We start from the raw sequence: 19,770 nt of genomic DNA, 5'->3' as shown, positions 1-19,770 counted from the left end.
TATATAATTGTCTTTAGCACTAAGGAAGTGTTGAAGTTTGGCTCAGTTCCTGGTATTTTCAGAAATATTTATTCTTAGTCATGATTTTACTTGTCAGTGGCACAATAAATATTAAATAAACAAACATATCTACATTATCATGTTTTTCTTACCACAGTGCAGAGGGCCGTTTCAGAAAGGAGGTTCAACCAACTCTGAGTTTAAACTTGAACTCTGAGTTGACAAACCCCGAGATGGGAAACTCTGAGTTTTCGGTTACAGAACAGCTGAAAAGAGTTAGTTTTATCAACTCTAAGTTGACTGAATCTGAGTTAAGCGCGTTAAACTTTAAAAAGCCATTAGCAATGGAGCCCAGATATAACGAGTCACCATGGCAACAGCGTCAGACAAAAGAAAAGTCTGCATATTTCTCGCCAGCAGAACCGGAAGTGCTTATGCAAGAATATGGAGAATTTGAACACGTATTTTTTTTTTTTTTGTTTTAAAAAGCAACACTGCTTTTTTTTTTATTTTATTTAAAAAATACGTGTTCAAATTCTCCATATTCTTGCATAAGCACTTCCGGTTATGCTGGCGAAAATATGGAGAATTTGAACACGTATTTAAAAAAAAAAAAAAAAAAAGCAACACTGCTGTATAAAACAATAGTGGATTTAACATCAAATTTTAAAAATGTATTTTATATATATATATATATATATATATATATATATATATATATATATATATATATATATACACCTTTAGAAGTTATATTTTTAATGTAAACTTCTCCCTCCAGTTACACACTTTGTTCAATTCAAGGATAATTCATGCAATTGTATATTGTTCATTTCTTGTCTCTCCTTATTGTTCAAGTGGTTGATGTTGATTTGGGATTTAGAAAGTAATTAATAAGTAAGTAGACCAAATTAGTAAGTAGACCAATACTTTCTAGAGATAGTAATTATTACATTAATCTAATTAGACTGTTTGAAGATGTAATTTGTAGTTAGTAATTAAGAACTATTTTAGAGTAAATTCCCAACTGTTATATCATCAGAGGTGAAACCGGAAGAACAGTATTTTATTTTATCATGAAACAACACAAAAATGTTCAGAAAGCACTTAAGAGCGAGGCGCACTTTCCTGACCGCTCCGGCTCTAGCCTTACTAATATGTTCTGCATCCCCGATGTTATACACAAAACTACAATTTGCACAAAAAAAAAACGTAAGGCAATGCAAAGCATCTGCTCAGATGTAAGAGCATGGCCGCGATGGCTGATGTTAGGATGGATGAGATTATGGATCTTATTGACTGTAAAGACTTTCATCTACAGGACGTGATGGTTCAGTGGTTAAGGCTTTGGGTTACTGATCAGAAGGTCGGGGTCCAAGCCCACAAGCTGCTGAGACATCAAGGTTGGGTCCTTGAGCAAGGCCCTTAACCTCACCTGCTCCAGGGATGCACTATGGCTGACCCTGCACTCTGACCCCAGGCTCATAATAACCTGGTATATGTGAAAACCTAAATATTTCGCTGCATGTCATACTCTGTACAGTATGTGTATGTGACAAATAAAATTTTAATTGAATTAAACGAATTAGGCACAAATTAAAACTAGATCAGAAATTGACATGTTGACATTTCTTAATAAAGGACAGAATATTTAATTGTGTCTTTTTTTATCACATGACTGTATGTGCATTAATGTAGCTCTTGGTTTTATTCTGCTTCTCTTTTATGCATTTAGATACAGTAGGTGTGTTTTAGCCATAAAGGGAAACTGGTGTGGACCACACTGCCAGCTTTCGCCTACACAGGGCCCTCTATCACCTGGGCAAGCCAGGGAGAACTGTGAAAATTATGTTTTTTGATTTTTCAAGTTCTTTTAATACTGTACAGCTTGTACTTCTGAGATACAAGCTGGAACACACAGACAATGCGCCTCTCTAGTGCCCCTTTTCCACCAAGGCTTTTTCAGAGCCTAATTTAAAATCAGTTTTTTCTTTTTCAACACGCAAAGCACTGGCTCTGAACCAGGAAAAGTGGTTCTTCAGTAGCAACAAAACATTGCTGGTCTAGACTTAAGAACTGCTTGCGTCAGGGGCTGGGGGTGGGGTTACTGTGTCCAACGAGACAAAAGAGAATGTGGTTAGCGCCATTTTTAAATCAATTTAATCAGGATTTCCCGCTTTTAGATGCTAGTGTAGGTTCACAAAGCCATGAACATTAACAGTAAAGCAATATCCGCCGTTGTTGATGTTGTGTTTGTGTTTGCCCTTTGCTGTTGTATACAGTAAGACTTGGCTCTGTGATGGCTCCATAGCCCATGGAAAGGCAAACCAGTTCTTAGAAGGCTTGCCAGCAGAACCAACTTCAAACCAGCACCCGGTTCTTTCTTGTGGAAAGGGGGCATAGCAGAGCCATCAGCATCGCTGCTGATAGCTCACACCCATCTAACCTCTACTTCTGCCTGCTGTCTTCAGGGAGAATGTACCAGAGCCTTCAGGCTTGCTTACCATGCTTGCTTCCATCAGGCTTTCAGGATGTTGAACTCTGTCCATTACTGTACCTCCCCGTCTCCCACCTACTCCTAAAAAAAAAAAAAAAAAAACACATTACATGTACATATTCTTAAATGTCAATGTTGCAATTGTACACATTACAGTCTTTTTGCACTACTGTCATACTGCTGTTATCTGCCTTGCACCTTAAAAGGCTTTACACCCAGAACACAGAATGTTTACATATATTTGGATGTATATTTGCACCTTACAAGTTGTTGACACATTTGTATATTATCAAATTCACTGTGTACATTTACTCAGATGTATATACATTACGAGATATATTCACTTGGTTTATATATACTGTATGTCTGTTTATTACAAGTACACCGCTGTTGCCCCATACAAGTCTGTTTCTATATTACACTAACTGCTGATATTCTTATAAAAACCTTTCTGTATTACATTCACTATGTAAACAGTTGATAAAAGAGAAGAGAAATTTTATTTTGATTCCTCTGTATGTCTGATATGGTGATGAAGAGATGGTGGCATTAACAATAAAAATCTTGAACCTTGATGGAACGTCACCTTGCATCTTGGATCCTGGAGTACCTTACTAACCTCAGGGAACGGTTCTGGCTCCTTTCATCTTCACACACTATACTGCAGATACGACACAGCTGGCTATCAGTTCTCTGATGACTCTGCAATCATTGACCTTATAACTGAGGAGGATGACGCAAACTACAGAGGACTGTTCCAGGACCAGTAGTCTGGTGCCAGAAGAACTTCCTCCAGATCAACTTGAGTAAGATTAAGGAGCTGGTGGTGGATTTCTGCAAGCGCAAAACCTCCTCCTGACACCGGTGAACATTCACAATAGACATTGAGATAGTAAACTCGTATAAGTACATGTTTGTTCATCTCAACAATGAAATGACCTGGACAAGACAATTCTACTGGACTTTACAACAAAGGACAGAGCAGATTGTGCCTGCTAAGAAGACAGGTCCTTTGGAGTGCAGTGGGTACTCCACCTTTTTTTGACTGAGGTGGTCATTTTTTATGGGGTTGTGTTCTGGGCAGTGGTATCACTGCTGCAAACAGGAAGAGACTAGAAAAAAATCATTAAGAAAGGTCAACTCTCCTGAATACTCTCTTGACCCAGTGCAGTTGGTGGAAGAAAGGAGTATGATAGCCATGCTACCATGTATGTTGGTAAATGACTCTCACACCAAGCATGAGAGTCTGATGACACTGGGCAGCTTTTACTTTTGTGTGAGGGAGCAGTACCACAGGTCTTTCCTCCCTGCTGCTGTGAGACTATACAACCAGTACTGCTCCCAGTAGACCCCCAACCACAAGTTGCTATTCCTTTACCCATGTAACTATGCAAATTTCCCCTCTGTTGGATGAATAAACTTAATAAAGTTGATAACTGCAGCAGGGCATGAACAGTTGATGAGCACAGCATGTAGTTTTAATACACATATATTTTGTACAGAAATGTAAATTTCCTCTTGTCAGTATTACAATAAACCAGCAATTTCCCACCATTTCTTTTTTACAGGCTGACAACTTTTGGCATTGTAGACATATTGTATGAAAAGAACAGTGAAACATGATGTTTAGAAACATGAAACTTGTGACTGTTTGCATCTATGTTTACTGCATACCCCAAATTATTAAATGAAATGATGGGATTGATAGGAATGGCTTATGTATACCATGCTGCTGCCTGCGTTGCTGCTGGGTAAGTACAGACTTGACCCTGCAAGAAATTAAGATATTAAGAAATATGCTGCTGCTGCAAGTTAAGGCAAGAGGAACCCCCTTAATAAAGCAAGCATTCTGCAGTGATATATATATATATATATATATATATATATATATATATATATATATATATATATATATTTTTTTTTAGTGAAGTTGTTTATTCAGCTTGCACATTTTTTAATGCCATAGCCTTAAGGTTTTTTTACTTCTTGTTCCTTTACAGTGTCTGCACATTATTTCAATGCCAAAGCCTTAGAACCATTTACTTGTACTTTTCAACAATGTCCACACATCTCTGCACTGCTATCTCTGCACTGCTATCTCTGCACTGCTATCTCTGCACTGCTATCTATCTATCTATCTATCTATCTATCTATCTATCTATCTATCTATCTATCTATCTATCTATCTATCTATCTATCTATCTATATAACCAACTAACTAACTAACTAACTAAATAACACAAATATGATCACTCCTAACCATAACACCATACCCATAATTAGAGAAAAGATCACAAAAATCTTCTTCAGTTTGAATAAAGGTTAGATATTCATTACAAGGGCAAGTGTTATTTGCTGATGCAAATGAAATGCTGAAGGGGTGTCCCTTGTTGTACCAATGAGTATAAATCTGATAACCTACAGGACACACTTGTTATTAGTGAGAGAATAATGAATTCAAAACTGTATGAAGACATATTTTAGGGGAATGTCAGGGCAACAGTCCATGACCTTAAACTTAAGAGAGCTTGGCTGAAAAAGATGAAAATTTGTGTTTTGCAACGGTCAAATCAAAGTCCACACCTTAACCCAAGCAGAAGGGCATTAAGATGGATCAGGCAAGTCCAAATAGTAGTAGGTTTGCCTACAGGATTGCTGGTCACTCAGGAGTAGCATGTGGAACTCAAGAGAAAAATGGGGGGTGTATTGGGAAATTCTGATGTAGATATCAGGTGGGGGGGTCATACATAATGTCATATTCACCTCTTGATCTTGGTACTAAAAAGTGTTTAAAAAGTACTAGACCTTCTTACCATTCATATCTTAAATCTCTGAACAAAGGCTTTCAGGAAACAATAGCAAACCAGGCTCATGCTTAACATACGTTTGAAAATCTTTATATTCATTCATTCATTTATTCATTCATTCATTTTCTACCGCTTATCCGAACTACCTTGGGTCACGGGGAGCCTGTGCCTATCTCAGGCCTCATCGGGCATCAAGGCAGGATACACCCTGGACGGAGTGCCAACCCATCACAGGGCACACACACTCTCATTCACTCACGCAATCACACACTACGGGCAATTTTCCAGAGATGCCAATCAACCTACCATGCATGTCTTTGGACCGGGGGAGGAAACCGGAGTACCCGGAGGAAACCCCCGAGGCACGGGGAGAACATGAAAATTTCACACACACAAGGCGGAGCCAGGAATCGAACCCCCAACCCTGGAGGTGTGAGGCGAACGTGCTAACCACCAAGTCACCGTGCCCCAATCTTTATATTGGTAATTTAATATTAAATTATTGGTATCCATGCTACATTGGCTCCCAGTCAAATTTTGCATTGATCATAAAATACTGTTACTGACCTAAAAAGCACAGAATGGTCTCACAGCACAGTACCAAAGTGATCTTTTGTTTTTTTTATGATCTTTCACGCATACTTCGATTAAAAGGTGCAGGCTATTTGGTAGTACATCAAGTAGTAAAGGCTATAGCAGGGATCAGAGCCTTTTCTTACAGAGCCCTGCAGTTATAGAACAGCCTTACAATTAGTGTTCAGGATTTACACACAGTCTCTGTGTTTATATCTAGGCTGAAAAAACATTTGTTTACTGTAGCTATTTATAAATTGCTGTTCTCAGGTAAAGGAGTGGATATGGAAGGTTCATCGGTATAGGGTGATTGTTAAAATGGGATGTTTGGATGCTGTCACCTTTTCCACCCTCACAAGTCACTCAGGTTTGCTGACTGTGTCCCAGGAAGCATGATTACAAGCATACCTTGTATTTTTTTCTAATTCTCTCTCTCTCTCTCTCTCTCTCTCTCTCTCTCTCTCTCTCTCTCTGTTAGGCTATACATGCCTGTTCTGAGTTCCTAGTTCCTACGGACCTACTTCATCAATCATGACGCCCAGCGCCTGGTTGTAGTCTCATCGCCTGGTGTACACTCTGCTGGGGATGCTCATGGGATTGCTGTGGATGGGGTCACCTGGAGACTGTCACGTCATATTTGAGCTACTGTTGTGTCAGTCGGCTTTGCGGTCATGTATTCATCAGTGAACATTTGATTAGTGTTACGTCTGTGTTGAACTCAGTGTTTGCGCTGACCCATTAGTTCCGCAGAAGCTCTTGGTTGCTTCATTCCACTTATCTACAAACTGTTGAAAGCGCTTTACAAATAAATTAAATTAAATGAATTATCTTCCAAATTGTTCAGCCATCTGAGAATTGATCCTGTGTGAAAATATTTAAATCATCTGCATCCTTGTGTTGCCCAACTGGATGAGATTTACTTTTAATAAAAAGTTTAAACAATATTTGAACTGTAAGATTGTTGTCATGAACTGATGTACAAATCCTGACATTTTATTATTCAGTGAGACTTATTTATTATTAAATATTTTTATTAAAATAGTGAGACTTCTACAATTGAACAATTCATGTTTTTACAAATATAGTTAAAAGTATTACCAGGTCTATTAGGAGTTACATTTTCATCTTGCCTTGATTTGGTACGTGTGTTTTAAACAGCCCCTAAATATAATTCAGTACCTGAAATGTAAAAGGTTTTGTAGGTCACAATGTTGGTCTAAAAGACATAATGATAAACATTAGCTTTCATTATACATTATACATGAGTCACTAAGACCAAGACATTTTTATGTGAATCGTGTACAGTTCAGCTTACTATCAATGTGAGAGTTTCTGGGGTGCATTAATGAGATACAGCTTTACTTCTTGCCTTATGTCTAGCAGCATATATTTGACCAGAACAGTGCAAAATCTTCTACAAAACCCGAATCGCTATTTTGCGCCGCCCCGCTTTTCCCTCTCCGTTACCAACGTTACAAGGCGTGATTTACCGTAAACACATGACAAAATCCGTATAAACGACGTAATACAAAGGTTTGGTATTGACTGTTTTTAATGAACGTGTTGCATTCTAAATAGAGGTAAGTAAACTAAGCGACTGAATTATGTATATGATTATATAAGTGAAATCATAGCTAATATACAGGCATATGATAGCGCAATCATATACATTTCTGGATGTCAGCTAGCTTTGTTGTACATTTTGGCCTGTGCAAATAATGCGTTTGCATTGACACGTTAAGAAATTTAATTGCTTTTTGATTGTTCGTTTCGTTTAGTTTTTAAGGTTCTTGGACGTTTTCGGGAATATTTTGCCCGTTGAATAGGGTATTTACGTGTTTCCACACCAGGGTCGTTTAAAAAAAGAGTGAAGTTTTAGTACGTGGCAGTTAAACTTAGTGCTATTCTACAACATAGCTGAAGGATTGCGTAGAATAAGCTTTCAAGAGGTTCTCCGCATCAATTAAAGTAAGGTCCTATTTTGGTTTTTTATTTTAACTATTTTTAAGGCGAACAAGAAGCTTTGTTTTTTTTGTCTCTCACGTTTCTCTCAGTAGCTTACACAAAAATACAGATGGTAAACGGTTATAATCGTTGTGTAAAAATGAGCCAATTTAGTTTTGGATTTTGGTGTATAGCTTGTATATGAACATGTAACTTAAGTATTTTTTTTAACGTTAGCCTGAATTTTTACATAGTTTATATAGTAAATACCACATTTCTGTGAATGGAAGGTTCTAGAAACATCTCTAATGTTTGCGCAGCTTTTGTACCTACACAAATCATGGCTTTTTGGCAATTCCATACAGTTTATTACAGTAACACAAACTAAAATGCAATCAATAAACAAACAATTACCAATACTTCGAAAGAAATATATGTTTGAGAAGAACAACGACCTAAAAAAAAACGATATTATTCCTTGACAAATACAGATATAAATGCTGATAAGTTCTTAAGAATCTTGACTGTGATGTTGGTGGTTAAATTATTATATTGTGTATATTTCACTCATGTAAAACAAAATGCCTACTTTCTCCAAATGTTTAAGCCTTGTGTTGCTTGTCTAAACCTGTTACCATCCTGATGCCAAGTAATGTTTTTTTAATCTAAAACCTAAATAATCACCCACCAGCACCGAAAACGACTTACTAGTATTGCACAAGTGTTTTTACTTATCTTATTCTATGGAACTACTTATTCTATAGCCACACACCCTCTCATGTGTGGATACATTTGTCAAAATTTCATTAAAAAAATCTGTATTAGATTGAATGCATTTTAGCTTATGTCCAAACAAAATGTTTATATTAATGTTTGTATATGATACAGTTTATATAAATTTAAACAAATTTCTTTATATTGCAATATTTTCAAAATTCCCTACATGAAGTTTCTATGGAAATTTACCGGAAATCTTCCACCCCTTTGCAACCCTAACATAATAAACATTTCAGTTCTTGCTAGTTGTGTTGTTATATTACTAGATAATTGTTGCTTATGCATTAACATGCAATTGATGCTAGAGCTTAACTTCTTGTCAGTTTGCCTTGTAACATTCCTTCTATGCAGTACAGTAAAAACTTTTCCCTGAAATGTAGTGGAGCAGAGGTAGTATAGCGTATAAATAAAATGTAAATGTTCAAGAAAAGTGAACTTTACTAAGCACTTAGTTAATTTCCATCACTGTTGGATAGCCCAAATGTCAAGTTGTTCATGAGGGCTGCTAATTTGTATTTGTAAAGTTGATTTTTAATGTCAGAATTTCAGGTGATAAATTTCAGCTGAAAAAGAAACTATCCCTTCAAACTTTCATTTTTTAAACCTGAAGCTTTTTTTTTTTTTTAAATAAAATATTTGTTGTAAGATGTTATGTAGGGTAAATAACATGAAGCTCACCAAATCTATTTAAGACATTTTTAAAGCACAAAACATAGATTTCAGTAGGAAAATTTGTTATAATAAAAACTTAAACTTTCATACAATAATATGTAACTTTATTGATGGCTTTTGATTGTAAGGCCCAATACTCTATATACTGTATATGCCAGCTGTAACTAAATGCCAGCATGATCATGTCATCAGTCAACTGGATGAGTTTTTTGCTGCACACATGATTCCGCAAAGCCAGTAGCAGTGGACTGAGCACACAGCCTTGAGGGGCACCAGTGCTCAGTGTGGTGGTGTTTAAGATGCTGTTCCCAATTCATACTGTCAGATCTCTTATGCCCCTTTTCCACCAAAAAGAACCGGGTGCTGGTTCAGAGCTAGCACTGGTGCTGGTTCAAAGCTGGTTCCACTGGTGAACCTTCTAAGAACCGGTTTGCCTTTCCACCGGCTAGAGAGCCGTCACAGCGCCGAGTCTGACGTCACTGTATACGTGTCACATGTGCCAGCAACTTTAGCGCAGCAGCGGCAAACACAAACACATCAACAATGGCGGATGTTGCTTTACTGTTAATGCTCATGGCTTTGTGAACCTACATTAACACCCAAACGCGGCGAATCCAACGTTTACGTGCAGCTCCATGTAATCTGTATAAACGGAGGTTGTTATCAAGAAATCACAGTAAAAAAGTGTTTGTTTGTTTTCCTTTGTTTTATCATTAACAAAGGAAAAAACTTAGCCTTAGCATGTAGCTACCTACTATCATGTGTGCTGATAATGTATCATATTGCGGTAAAGTAAAAGTGTATTAAACATTAGTATACTTAAGGTACATTATCAAAGACGCTAACAGTAGCCCCGCCCACACCCCCTGACACAAGCGGTTCTTAAGTCTAGACCAGCAAAGTTTTGGTGCTACTTAAGAACCACTTTTCCTGGTTCAGAGCCGGTGCTTTGGCTGTTGAAAAAGACTCTGGTTCTAAATTAGGCTCTGGCTCCGAACCAGCACTCAAACTGCCTCGGTGGAAAAGGGGCATTAGTCGGGAAATCCAGGATCCAGTTGTAAAGGGAGGTGCTCAGGCCCAGCAGTCTCAACATTTCGATGGGGTGCTGAGGAATAATTGTGTTTAATAGTGAACTTAGGTCTATGTACAATATGTGTCCTTTATTCCAGGTATGTAAGGGCCAGATAGAGGGTAGTGGCAATAGCATCATCCGTGGAGCAGTGGGACGATATGTGAACTGCATGAGGTTCATTGAGTGTAGAAGCAGGGTCTTAATGTGCCTCATAGCAAGCCTCTCGAAGCAATTCATGATGATGGGTGTAAGTGTGATGGGACGATAGTCATTGAGGCATTATAGACATTATAAATATTTTTGGCATGGCAACGATTGAAGGTGTCAGTGGAGACTTCCATTAGCTGGTCTGCATATTCCCTATGCATTCTGCCAGGAATGTTGTATGGTACTTCTGTGGGTTAACGTGTAGAGTTTACCTTAGTACATTTTAAGGTATTTACAGCCAACTTGGGTGAAATATGTAGGAATTAGCCTATAGCACCTTATACATGTTCAAACCCAAGCGGCCACTGTTTGGCCCTTGAACAAGGCCTTATTTGCTCCAGGGGTGCCATATCACGGCAGACACTACTCTCCTGACCCCAACTCCCAAACAAGTTGGAATATATACTTTTTTACTGTGATTTAATGTACATGTGAAATGGCCTTAGAAGTAAACAAATGTGGTGGATGTCTGGAGATTTCTTTCCCTGGGGAAAAACATAGCATGAAGTCACAGAGATCCTACTTTCTTCAGTATGATATGAATAAGATATCATGAACGATTTCTATCCTAAACTATCTGCAATTGACATCAATAAAATTATTAGAATTAACCACAAATAATGATCTGTTGTTTAGGATTTTCTCTATGTCATCTGATTTGAAGCCATAGTTCACAAATAGTTTACAAAGCATGCATGCTGTCTTATTTGATGAAAGGTATCGATCCGGAGAGGGGTATAAAATAATTTTACTGTGAAAGACCATAAAAACAATCATCAACAAATCGTCGCTGTCGGGCGGAAACCTCGTATGTCCAAATTTGGTCAATTTCATATTTTTTCACATATCGAAGCTATTGGTCAGTCCCACGTGGGTCTGTTATTTTTACAAGTTATTAACCAATCTAAAGTCTTGAAAATAGCTTGAATGCAAATCTCTTAACTCCATTGGACACTTCAACTGTCTGAGAAATCTCGTAACTCCACCTCTTCTTCACTCCGCGGGAGAGCTGCACGGCATATTTCTCCTCAAGATTAAGAGTCGCAACGAATCAACACGTCTTAAAGTGATATCCAAAGTGATTTTTGTGGGGCTCAAAGAAAAAAAAATTGACCCCCGCTAGTTCTGGTGCTCGTCTGAGGACAGGAATTTAGCGCAAGACAATCCACTGCAATGCGGACTAAACCCTGTGCATTGCAGATAAGATAGGATTGTATCTTACAATGTCAAGGCAAACCGTTATGTTCAACCGTCATGCTCATCACTTTAAGCAAGCTGGCTGGCTTTTTGCCCTGTTATTATACGTAAACATGCCGTATAACGTAGTGAAACGATAATTTGAACTTTATTAATTTTATTTTTTGGGTGAACTATCCCTTTAACTATGATTTTATCGATGTTTATCTGTGTTATTGATGTATTTTAAATATCTATTTATTACTGCTTATTATACATGTTCATTGACGTTTTAAAATGTTTTTTATAATATAATATTTGAATTAAAATGAATGTTTTGGATACCACTATTAAATTATTGTTTTTATTATTATTTTACTGACTTTAAGTCAGCCTACTTATAGACAATGCCTCTCTTGGCACAGTGCATGTAAAACACTGTTTTTTGGACACTAACAAGTGAAAACAGGTTAGATACATTTGATACGTTAGGTTAGATACATTTGAGTAGGTCTGTTTTTTTAAAAAATCGATAGCTGTAATGCTTCTGTGCAGAAAGAAACCTGTGAGCCACGAAGGTAAGTTTGCGAGCAGATTAGACTGGAAACTATAATTAGATTTCCACCCATTAGACAGCCTAATCAGCTTATCGTGTTTTGTATTGCATCACTTATAGCTCTTAAACCTTTAAAATAGAGTTTAGGAAGATGTATGTAACTACAGTCATTAGCTTTGGTTAACTATTGAAGCCTTTTCTCTTGTCAAAAGGCTCAATGTGACCGCAGACTTTATTGAACACTGCTGGCAGCAGCGACGTCTGTGTCCATACCATTCTTATCAATGACAGCATAATCTCGTATCTCCCTGCTCCCAAGTCATAAAGCTTGTATCTCCGATAAAACGTGACTTTGGGAAAATGTTGTGTTAATGTTGGTACACAACAGTATATGATAGCAATATAAGGTATAATAACAACTTTAACGATACAATGTTTAATAACTCAAAGAAATACGGCGTTTTTTTAATTTCCTGAAAAATAATGGTTTTGGAGATACGAGGATTCCGCTCGACAGCGACGAAATATAGAAAATAGAGCAAGTCTGGCTATTATATTATTATATAGAATTCCATGCCTATAGACCACTCAGAGTGGTGTAATCAAATCAAAAGGTGGTTCAACAGATTATTAATTTAGGGTTGTGCAATTAAGTTAGTTGTAAGCTTTATTTTTCCTTTTTGCTTTTTATACGAGATACATGAGATATGAGATACAGTAGTGCTTGAAAGTTTGTAAAACCAATATCATTTTGTATATTTTCAGATAAATAGGACCCAAAACATAATTAGGTTTCCAGTCAAAGTGAATCCAATCAAAAAATGAGACAAAAAGATTATAGTTGGTAATTTATTTATTGAGAAAAATTGATTCAGTTTTTCGACAGATTTCCTGACATTTTTATTTTGGATTTGCTGGAATAATTCTGAATTTATTGTTCCATCAATAATGTCATGCCATCTGTCTTGGCCCAGATGCAGTAAAAAAGGTCATAAACCATAATATTACCACCACCCAATTTCACAGATGGGATTAAGGCTGTTATGCTAAACTGTAGTGTTTCTGTTTTAAACCAAAAAGTTCTATTTTGGCCTCCTCTGTCCACGAAACCTTTTCCCAATAGTCATCTGGCTTGTATACATGATCATTAGCAAACATCAGACCAGCAGCAATGTTCTTCATGAAGAGCAGTGATGTACTCCTTGCAACTCTGTCATGCATACCACAGTTGTTCAGTGTTCTCCGGATGGTGGACTAATGAACATTAACATTAGCCAACATAAGAGAGACTTTTTAGTTATTTGTTGGCTACCCTTGGGTTCCTTTGTGACTTTACAGACAAGTTTTGCTTTTAGAGTGATTTTTGTTGGTCGGACACTCCTGGAGATGTTAACAATGATCTTAAAGTTCCTTAATGGTCTTAATGGTCATCTGTCTAACTATTTAACTGTTTTTTTCCGAGATCCTGAAAAATCCATTTTGTTCATGACTTGACACATTTACATTACATTTACATTTACAGCATTTGGCAGACGCCCTTATCCAGAGCGACGTACATAAGTGCTTAAATCTCTAACATTGAATACATTAATGCTGGATCACTAAGTTACATACTTAAGATACCATGAGTTTAAAACATTTGTTCAAAGTTACAATGAAAGTGTCAAAGGTGTGTTTTTTTTTTTGTTTTTTTTTTAAAAATGCAAAAGATAATGAAAGAAGTGCTAGTTGAAGTGTTTCCTGAATAAGTAGGTCTTCAACCGCCGCTTGAAAATAGCCAGTGACTCAGCTGTCCGGACCTCTAGGGGAAGTTCGTTCCACCACCTTGGTGCCAGTACAGAGAAGAGTCTTGTAGTATACTTGCCTCTTACCCTGAGAGATGGTGGAACCAGTCGAGCAGTGCTGGTAGATCGGAGGGTGCGGGGTGCAGTGCGAGGAGTGATGAGGGCTTTGAGGTAAGAGGGAGCTGGTCCATTTTTGGCTTTGTAGGCCAGCATCAGTGTTTTGAATCTGATGCGTGCAGCTACCGGAAGCCAGTGGAGGGATCGCAGCAGCGGGGTGGTATGAGAGAACTTTGGCAGGTTGAAAACAAGCCGGGCAGCTGCATTTTGGATCATTTGCAGAGGACGGATTGCGTTCATATGTAGACCTGCCAGCAGTGCATTGCAGTAATCCAGTCTAGAAATGACAAGAGACTGAACAAGTACCTGAGCAGCCTGTGTGGACAGAAATGGTCGAATCCTTCTAATGTTGTAGAGAAGAAACCGACATGAGCGAGTCACATTAGCAACATGAGAGGAAAAGGACAGTTGATTGTCCATGGTTACCCCAAGGTTGCGAGCTGTGGCTGACGGGGAGATCAGATCGTTGTGTAAGGATATAGCAAGATCATGACCTGGGGATGAATCACCTGGGATGAAGAGCAGCTCAGTTTTGCTAGGATTAAGCTTTAACTGATGAGCAGTCATCCATGATGAAATTTCTGCCAGACATGCAGAGATCCGGTCAGAAGCTGTGGCATCTGCGGGTGGGAAAGAGAAGATAAGTTGTGTATCATCAGCATAGCAGTGGTAAGAGAACCCATGTGAGGAAATAACTTCACCGAGAGAGTGAGTATACAGGGAGAAAAGAAGAGGACCAAGTACTGAGCCTTGTGGGACGCCAGTGGAGAGTCTGCGTGGAGCAGATGTCACTCCCCTCCATGTTACCTGATATGAGCGTCCTTCCAGGTAGGAAGCGAACCATTCCCAAGCTGATCCGCATATCCCAAGACTCCTGAGGGTGACTTGACACACTTCCATAAACACTTACACTCACTGACTCCTGTTTATTAAACCATTGAAGTGAAAACAGATGGATACTAATTTGACCCTCAAATTAACTGCTAATCCTAGAGATTCACATACTTATGCCACTCACAGATATGTAATATTGGACCATTTTCCTCAATAAATGTTCGTGTTCTTTCGATGGCTTTCTGTTTTGGGGCATCATTTGGTCTGCATATTTGATTTGACACAGGATTATGCTGGATACCCTTCTTGATGCAACCCTACAATTTTATCTGGAGCGGTGGCTTCTTCAGTGATCAGATAAATTACCAAGTATAATATTTTGTCTCCTTGTTTGATTTGGCTCACTTTGTATTCTTTTAGGACTTGTGTGAAAATCTGTTGATGTTTTGGGTCATATTTATTTAGAAAAATTCTAAAGGCATCACAAATTTTCTTACTTCCAGCATAAAAAATTACCTGCATTTTAATACAGGTGTATAAACTTTTTTATATTAATTGTATATTGGATGTTGTGTAAATTTTTGTATAAAGTTGTGTCCTCCTAAGGTCCATCACATTCTTCTTTGTTTTGCTAACATTTAAGACAATGTTGTTTCACTGGTCGTCAAATTGTTGTATGCTGATGTATTGTCAAATGTGGTGTTCTCTGCACATTAAAAGACAGATAATAACACAATTATAACACAATTTTGATGTGAAAAAAGATACTCAGAATTATATTATAAATACATAATGTAAATGTAAACCAAATGTAAGCACAAGTATGCCCTCTGATGTGTGTAAGGATCACATGACCTTGTTTTATATAATGTTTATAAAAGCAATAGGTTTTATTATTTGTCTCGGCCATACATGTGTCCACAAAACATTTCAGCAACAATTCAGTATTATTTTCATTACTATTTGTTTGTTTGAGTGATAATCCCAGGGAGATATTGACTGAAGATTAAAAAAATGTTGGCTTTTGTTCAGCACCACTTTTCATGAAAAGTCCTGCTATGATGCATAAACAAGCAATACCTGATTAACAAAATATCACTAGTAAAAATGATCAATTTAGATGACAGACGACCATATAATTGTCATGTTATCAAGTGTTAGCCCAGTATGTTATAGAGGCATGTAGCCCACTACACTATCTCTTTAGCTGCTGAAGGAAGTTTGTGAGTATATTTGCAGTTTATTGTAGCAAACAAAAAAATTGCAGTGGCAACTGTGCTGACGGTAAGACCAATCTGGGTGCGTAATTACAGCGCAATGAATGCTTCTGTTTGTTATCAGATTTTCACAGCAATGGCTGAAGTGTGTATGCCACTACTAGAATTGCAAGGATATTTTAGAATATACTGATTATATGCTTTCTCTCCCCACTCTCTATCACTCTCTCAGAACTGTGCATCAGTGAGACATGCAATTTTTGGTGGTGACAGTTTGGTCTGTGTGCTGGTTCTGCTGCAAAATACAGGCAGAAATCTTCACATCAGTTGGTAAAAAAATTTTTATTTACTAATTTATATAGTTCTGATTTATTTTTTATGTATATTTAATATATACATATATACTCTGTTGTTAAAAACTTTCAAATGACTCGATGCTCAATACTAAACAATCATTGTTCAGTACATTTGGTAACAAGATTAACTTTGTCATTTGTTAAGTATAGTAACTCATAAGCATATGTTGTTTTATGTATATTCTATTTTTTTTTTCAGAAAGAAGTGTTTGCCCCTTACTGATTTTTTTGCACGTTTGTCATACTTCAATGTTTCAGATCATCAAACAAATATATATATACTAGTCAAAGATAACACAAGTAAACACAACATGCAGTTTTTAAATGAAGGTTTTTATTATTAAAGGAAAACAAATTCCAAACCTACATGGCCCTGTGTGGAAAAAGTGTTAAAACATAACTGTGGTTTAATTACATTTTTTAGTTCAATTTCTCTAGCCACACCCAGGCCTGATTACTGCCACACCTGTTCGCAATCAATAAATCACTTAAATAAGACCTGACTGACAAAGTGAAGTAGACCAAAAGATCCTCAAAAGCTACACATTATGCCGAGATCCAAAGAAATTCAGGAAGATGTGAGAGAGAAAGTAATTGAGATCTATCAGTCTGAAAATGGTTATTAAGCCATTTCTAAAGCTTTGGGACTCCAGAGAACCACAATGAGAACCATTATCCACAAATGGCAAAAACATGGAACAGTGGTGAACCTTCCCAGGAGTGGCCGGCCGACCAAAATTATCCCAAGAGTTCAGCGACGACTCATCCAAGATGTCACAAAAGACCCCACAAACAACATCCAAAGAACTGCAGGCCTCACTTGCCTCAGTTAAGGTCAGTGTTCCTGAATCCACCAAAAGAATGAGACTGGGTAAAAATGGCCTGCATGGTAGAGTTCCAAGACGAAAACTGCTGCTGGGCAAAAATAACATAATGTAAAGGCTTGTCTCAGATTTGCCAGATAACACCTTGATGATCCCCAAGACTTTTGGGAAAATACTCTGTGGACTGATGTAATGTTGAACATTTTGGAAGGTGTGTGTCCCATTACATCTGCCATAAAAGTAACAATTCATTTCAGAAAAAGAACATTATACCAACAGTAAAATATGGTGGTGGTAGTATGATGGTCTGGGGCTGTTTTGCTGCTTCAGGACCTGGAAGACTTGCTGTGATGAATGGAACCATGAATTCTGCTACTAAAAAATCCTGAAGGACAATGTGCGGCCATCTGTTGGTGAGCTGAAGCAAACTTGGGTTCTGCAGCAGGACAATGATCCAAAACACACAAGCAAGTCCATCTCTGAATGGCTGAAGGAAAACAAAATGAAGACTTTGGAGTAGCCTAGTCAAAGTCCTGACCTGAATCCTATTGAGATACTGTGGCATGACCTTAAAAAGGCAGTTCATGCTCAAAAACCCTCCAATGTGGCTGAATTATAACAATTCTGCAAAGATGAGTGGACCAAAATTCCTCCACAGTGCTGTAACGGACTCATTGAAAGTTATTGCAAATGCTTGATTGCAGCTAAGGGTGGCCCAACCAGTTATTAGGTTTAGAGGCAAACACTTTTTCAGAAAGGGCCATGTAGGTTTGGATTTTGTTTTCTCTTAATAATAATAATAATAATAATTAAAGCTGCAAGCAGCATTTCCCGGGTTCAAGCATTTAAGGCCTTTAGGGAGTTTAAGGCCTTAAAGGATTTTCACATACACTAATGCCCCTTTTCCACCAAAAAGAACCGGGTGCTGGTTCAGAGCTAGCACTAGTGCTGGTTCAAAGTTGGTTCCACTGGTGAACCTTCTAAGAACCGGTTTGCCTTTCCACCGGCTAGAGAGCCATCACAGAGCCGAGTCGACGTCACTGTATACGTGTCACGTGTGCCAGCAACGTTAGCGCAGCAGCGGCAAACACAAACACATCAACAATGGCGGATGTTGCTTTACTGTTAATGCTCACGGCTTTGTGAACCTACATTAGCATCCAACGTGTACGTGCAGCTCCATGTAATTTGTATAAACGGAGGTTGTTATCGAGAAAGTACATAACATTATTTTATCATTAACACAGAAAAAACTTTAGCATGTAGCTACTTACTATCATGTGTGCTGATAATGTATCATATCGCGGTAAAGTAAAAGTGTATTAAACATTAGTATACTTAAGGTATATTATCAAATGACAGTAGCCCCGCCCACAGCCCCGGACACAAGCGGTTCTTAAGTCTAGACCAACAACGTTTTGGTGCTACTTAAGAACCACTTTTCCTGGTTCAGAGCCGGTGCTTTGGCTGTCGAAAAAGAAAGAACTGGTTCTAAATTAGGCTCTGGCTCCGAACCAGCACTCAAACTGCCTCGGTGGAAAAGGGGCAAAAGTGACCCGCAAGTTACAGAGGGTGCCACAATATATGTCATGTCATGCTACATATGTCATGCTACAGAGGGTGCCACAATATATGTCATGTGAAGTACTCACCCGTCCAGTTTTCCCTAAAATAAACAAAGTCATATCCATAAAGCGAAGAAACACAAGCACCCAGATGCAGAACGAGTGACCCGCAAGTCACATACACAAAGTGACCGAATTCTTAAGATTCTGATTCTGAGAATCAGAATCTTTGCCTTACGAGTCAGCACAAAATTGGGTTTTTGGACTGTTGGGGGCGCTAGAGGGCTTTTCTTTTTAAAAAATGGCTGTTTTTAGTGATTTTTCCGTTATAGCACCACCAAGTGGCCAATCGCCGCGGTTTTTGAACTGTGACCTCAGTTTGACCTCTTTCAGATGTGTTCCAAGTTTGGTGTTGATAGCTCATTTAATTCTTGAGTTATTGACATTTTAGTAAAACTGGCTCCTCACAGTCCAAACTTTTTGGGGCCTCTTAAGGACCCTGAATCAAAATTTCGACCTTTTTTCGAAAATTATTGTCATTGAGACTCCAGAGAATATTACTGCACTGGATTGGTCTCGATCAGGCGAAAAACCTAGGACTAGTTAGCAAAAGTAGGTTTCGGATAAAATGCGCTATAGCGGAAAAATTTAATGGCAGAAATGGAATTGGAGATGTACGTTTTTTAAGTCATGAGCCAAGGATTCCAATGATATAAAGCACTTGAGATTTGGACATAGGGGTTTTAGGATTTTAGGGGTTATGGGGACAAACACGTTTTGGAGCGCTGAAGC

At 38.0% G+C, this 19,770-nt stretch overlaps 1 protein-coding gene across 3 annotated transcripts in view; it reads left to right on the top strand.

Annotated features, from left to right (window-relative positions):
• The first annotated feature begins 7,726 nt into the window (after positions 1–7,726).
• LOC132859653 (prolyl 4-hydroxylase subunit alpha-2-like) overlaps positions 7,727–19,770 on the top strand; it is a 46,081-nt gene continuing 34,037 nt past the window's right edge. For all 3 annotated transcript variants that reach the window (XM_060890459.1, XM_060890461.1, XM_060890458.1), the window contains exons 1-2: positions 7,727–7,845; positions 16,466–16,563. In XM_060890459.1, coding sequence (XP_060746442.1) covers positions 16,485–16,563 — 79 coding nt within the window. In that variant the 5' untranslated portion in view covers positions 7,727–7,845; positions 16,466–16,484. The remainder of the gene's footprint in view (positions 7,846–16,465; positions 16,564–19,770) is intronic.

This window comes from Tachysurus vachellii, chromosome 17 (genome assembly GCF_030014155.1).
Source record: "Tachysurus vachellii isolate PV-2020 chromosome 17, HZAU_Pvac_v1, whole genome shotgun sequence".
In the NCBI taxonomy this organism is placed as follows: Eukaryota; Metazoa; Chordata; class Actinopteri; order Siluriformes; family Bagridae; genus Tachysurus; species Tachysurus vachellii.
Note: the sequence above shows the minus strand (reverse complement) of the source record. Positions and strands in the feature narration are given on the sequence as shown.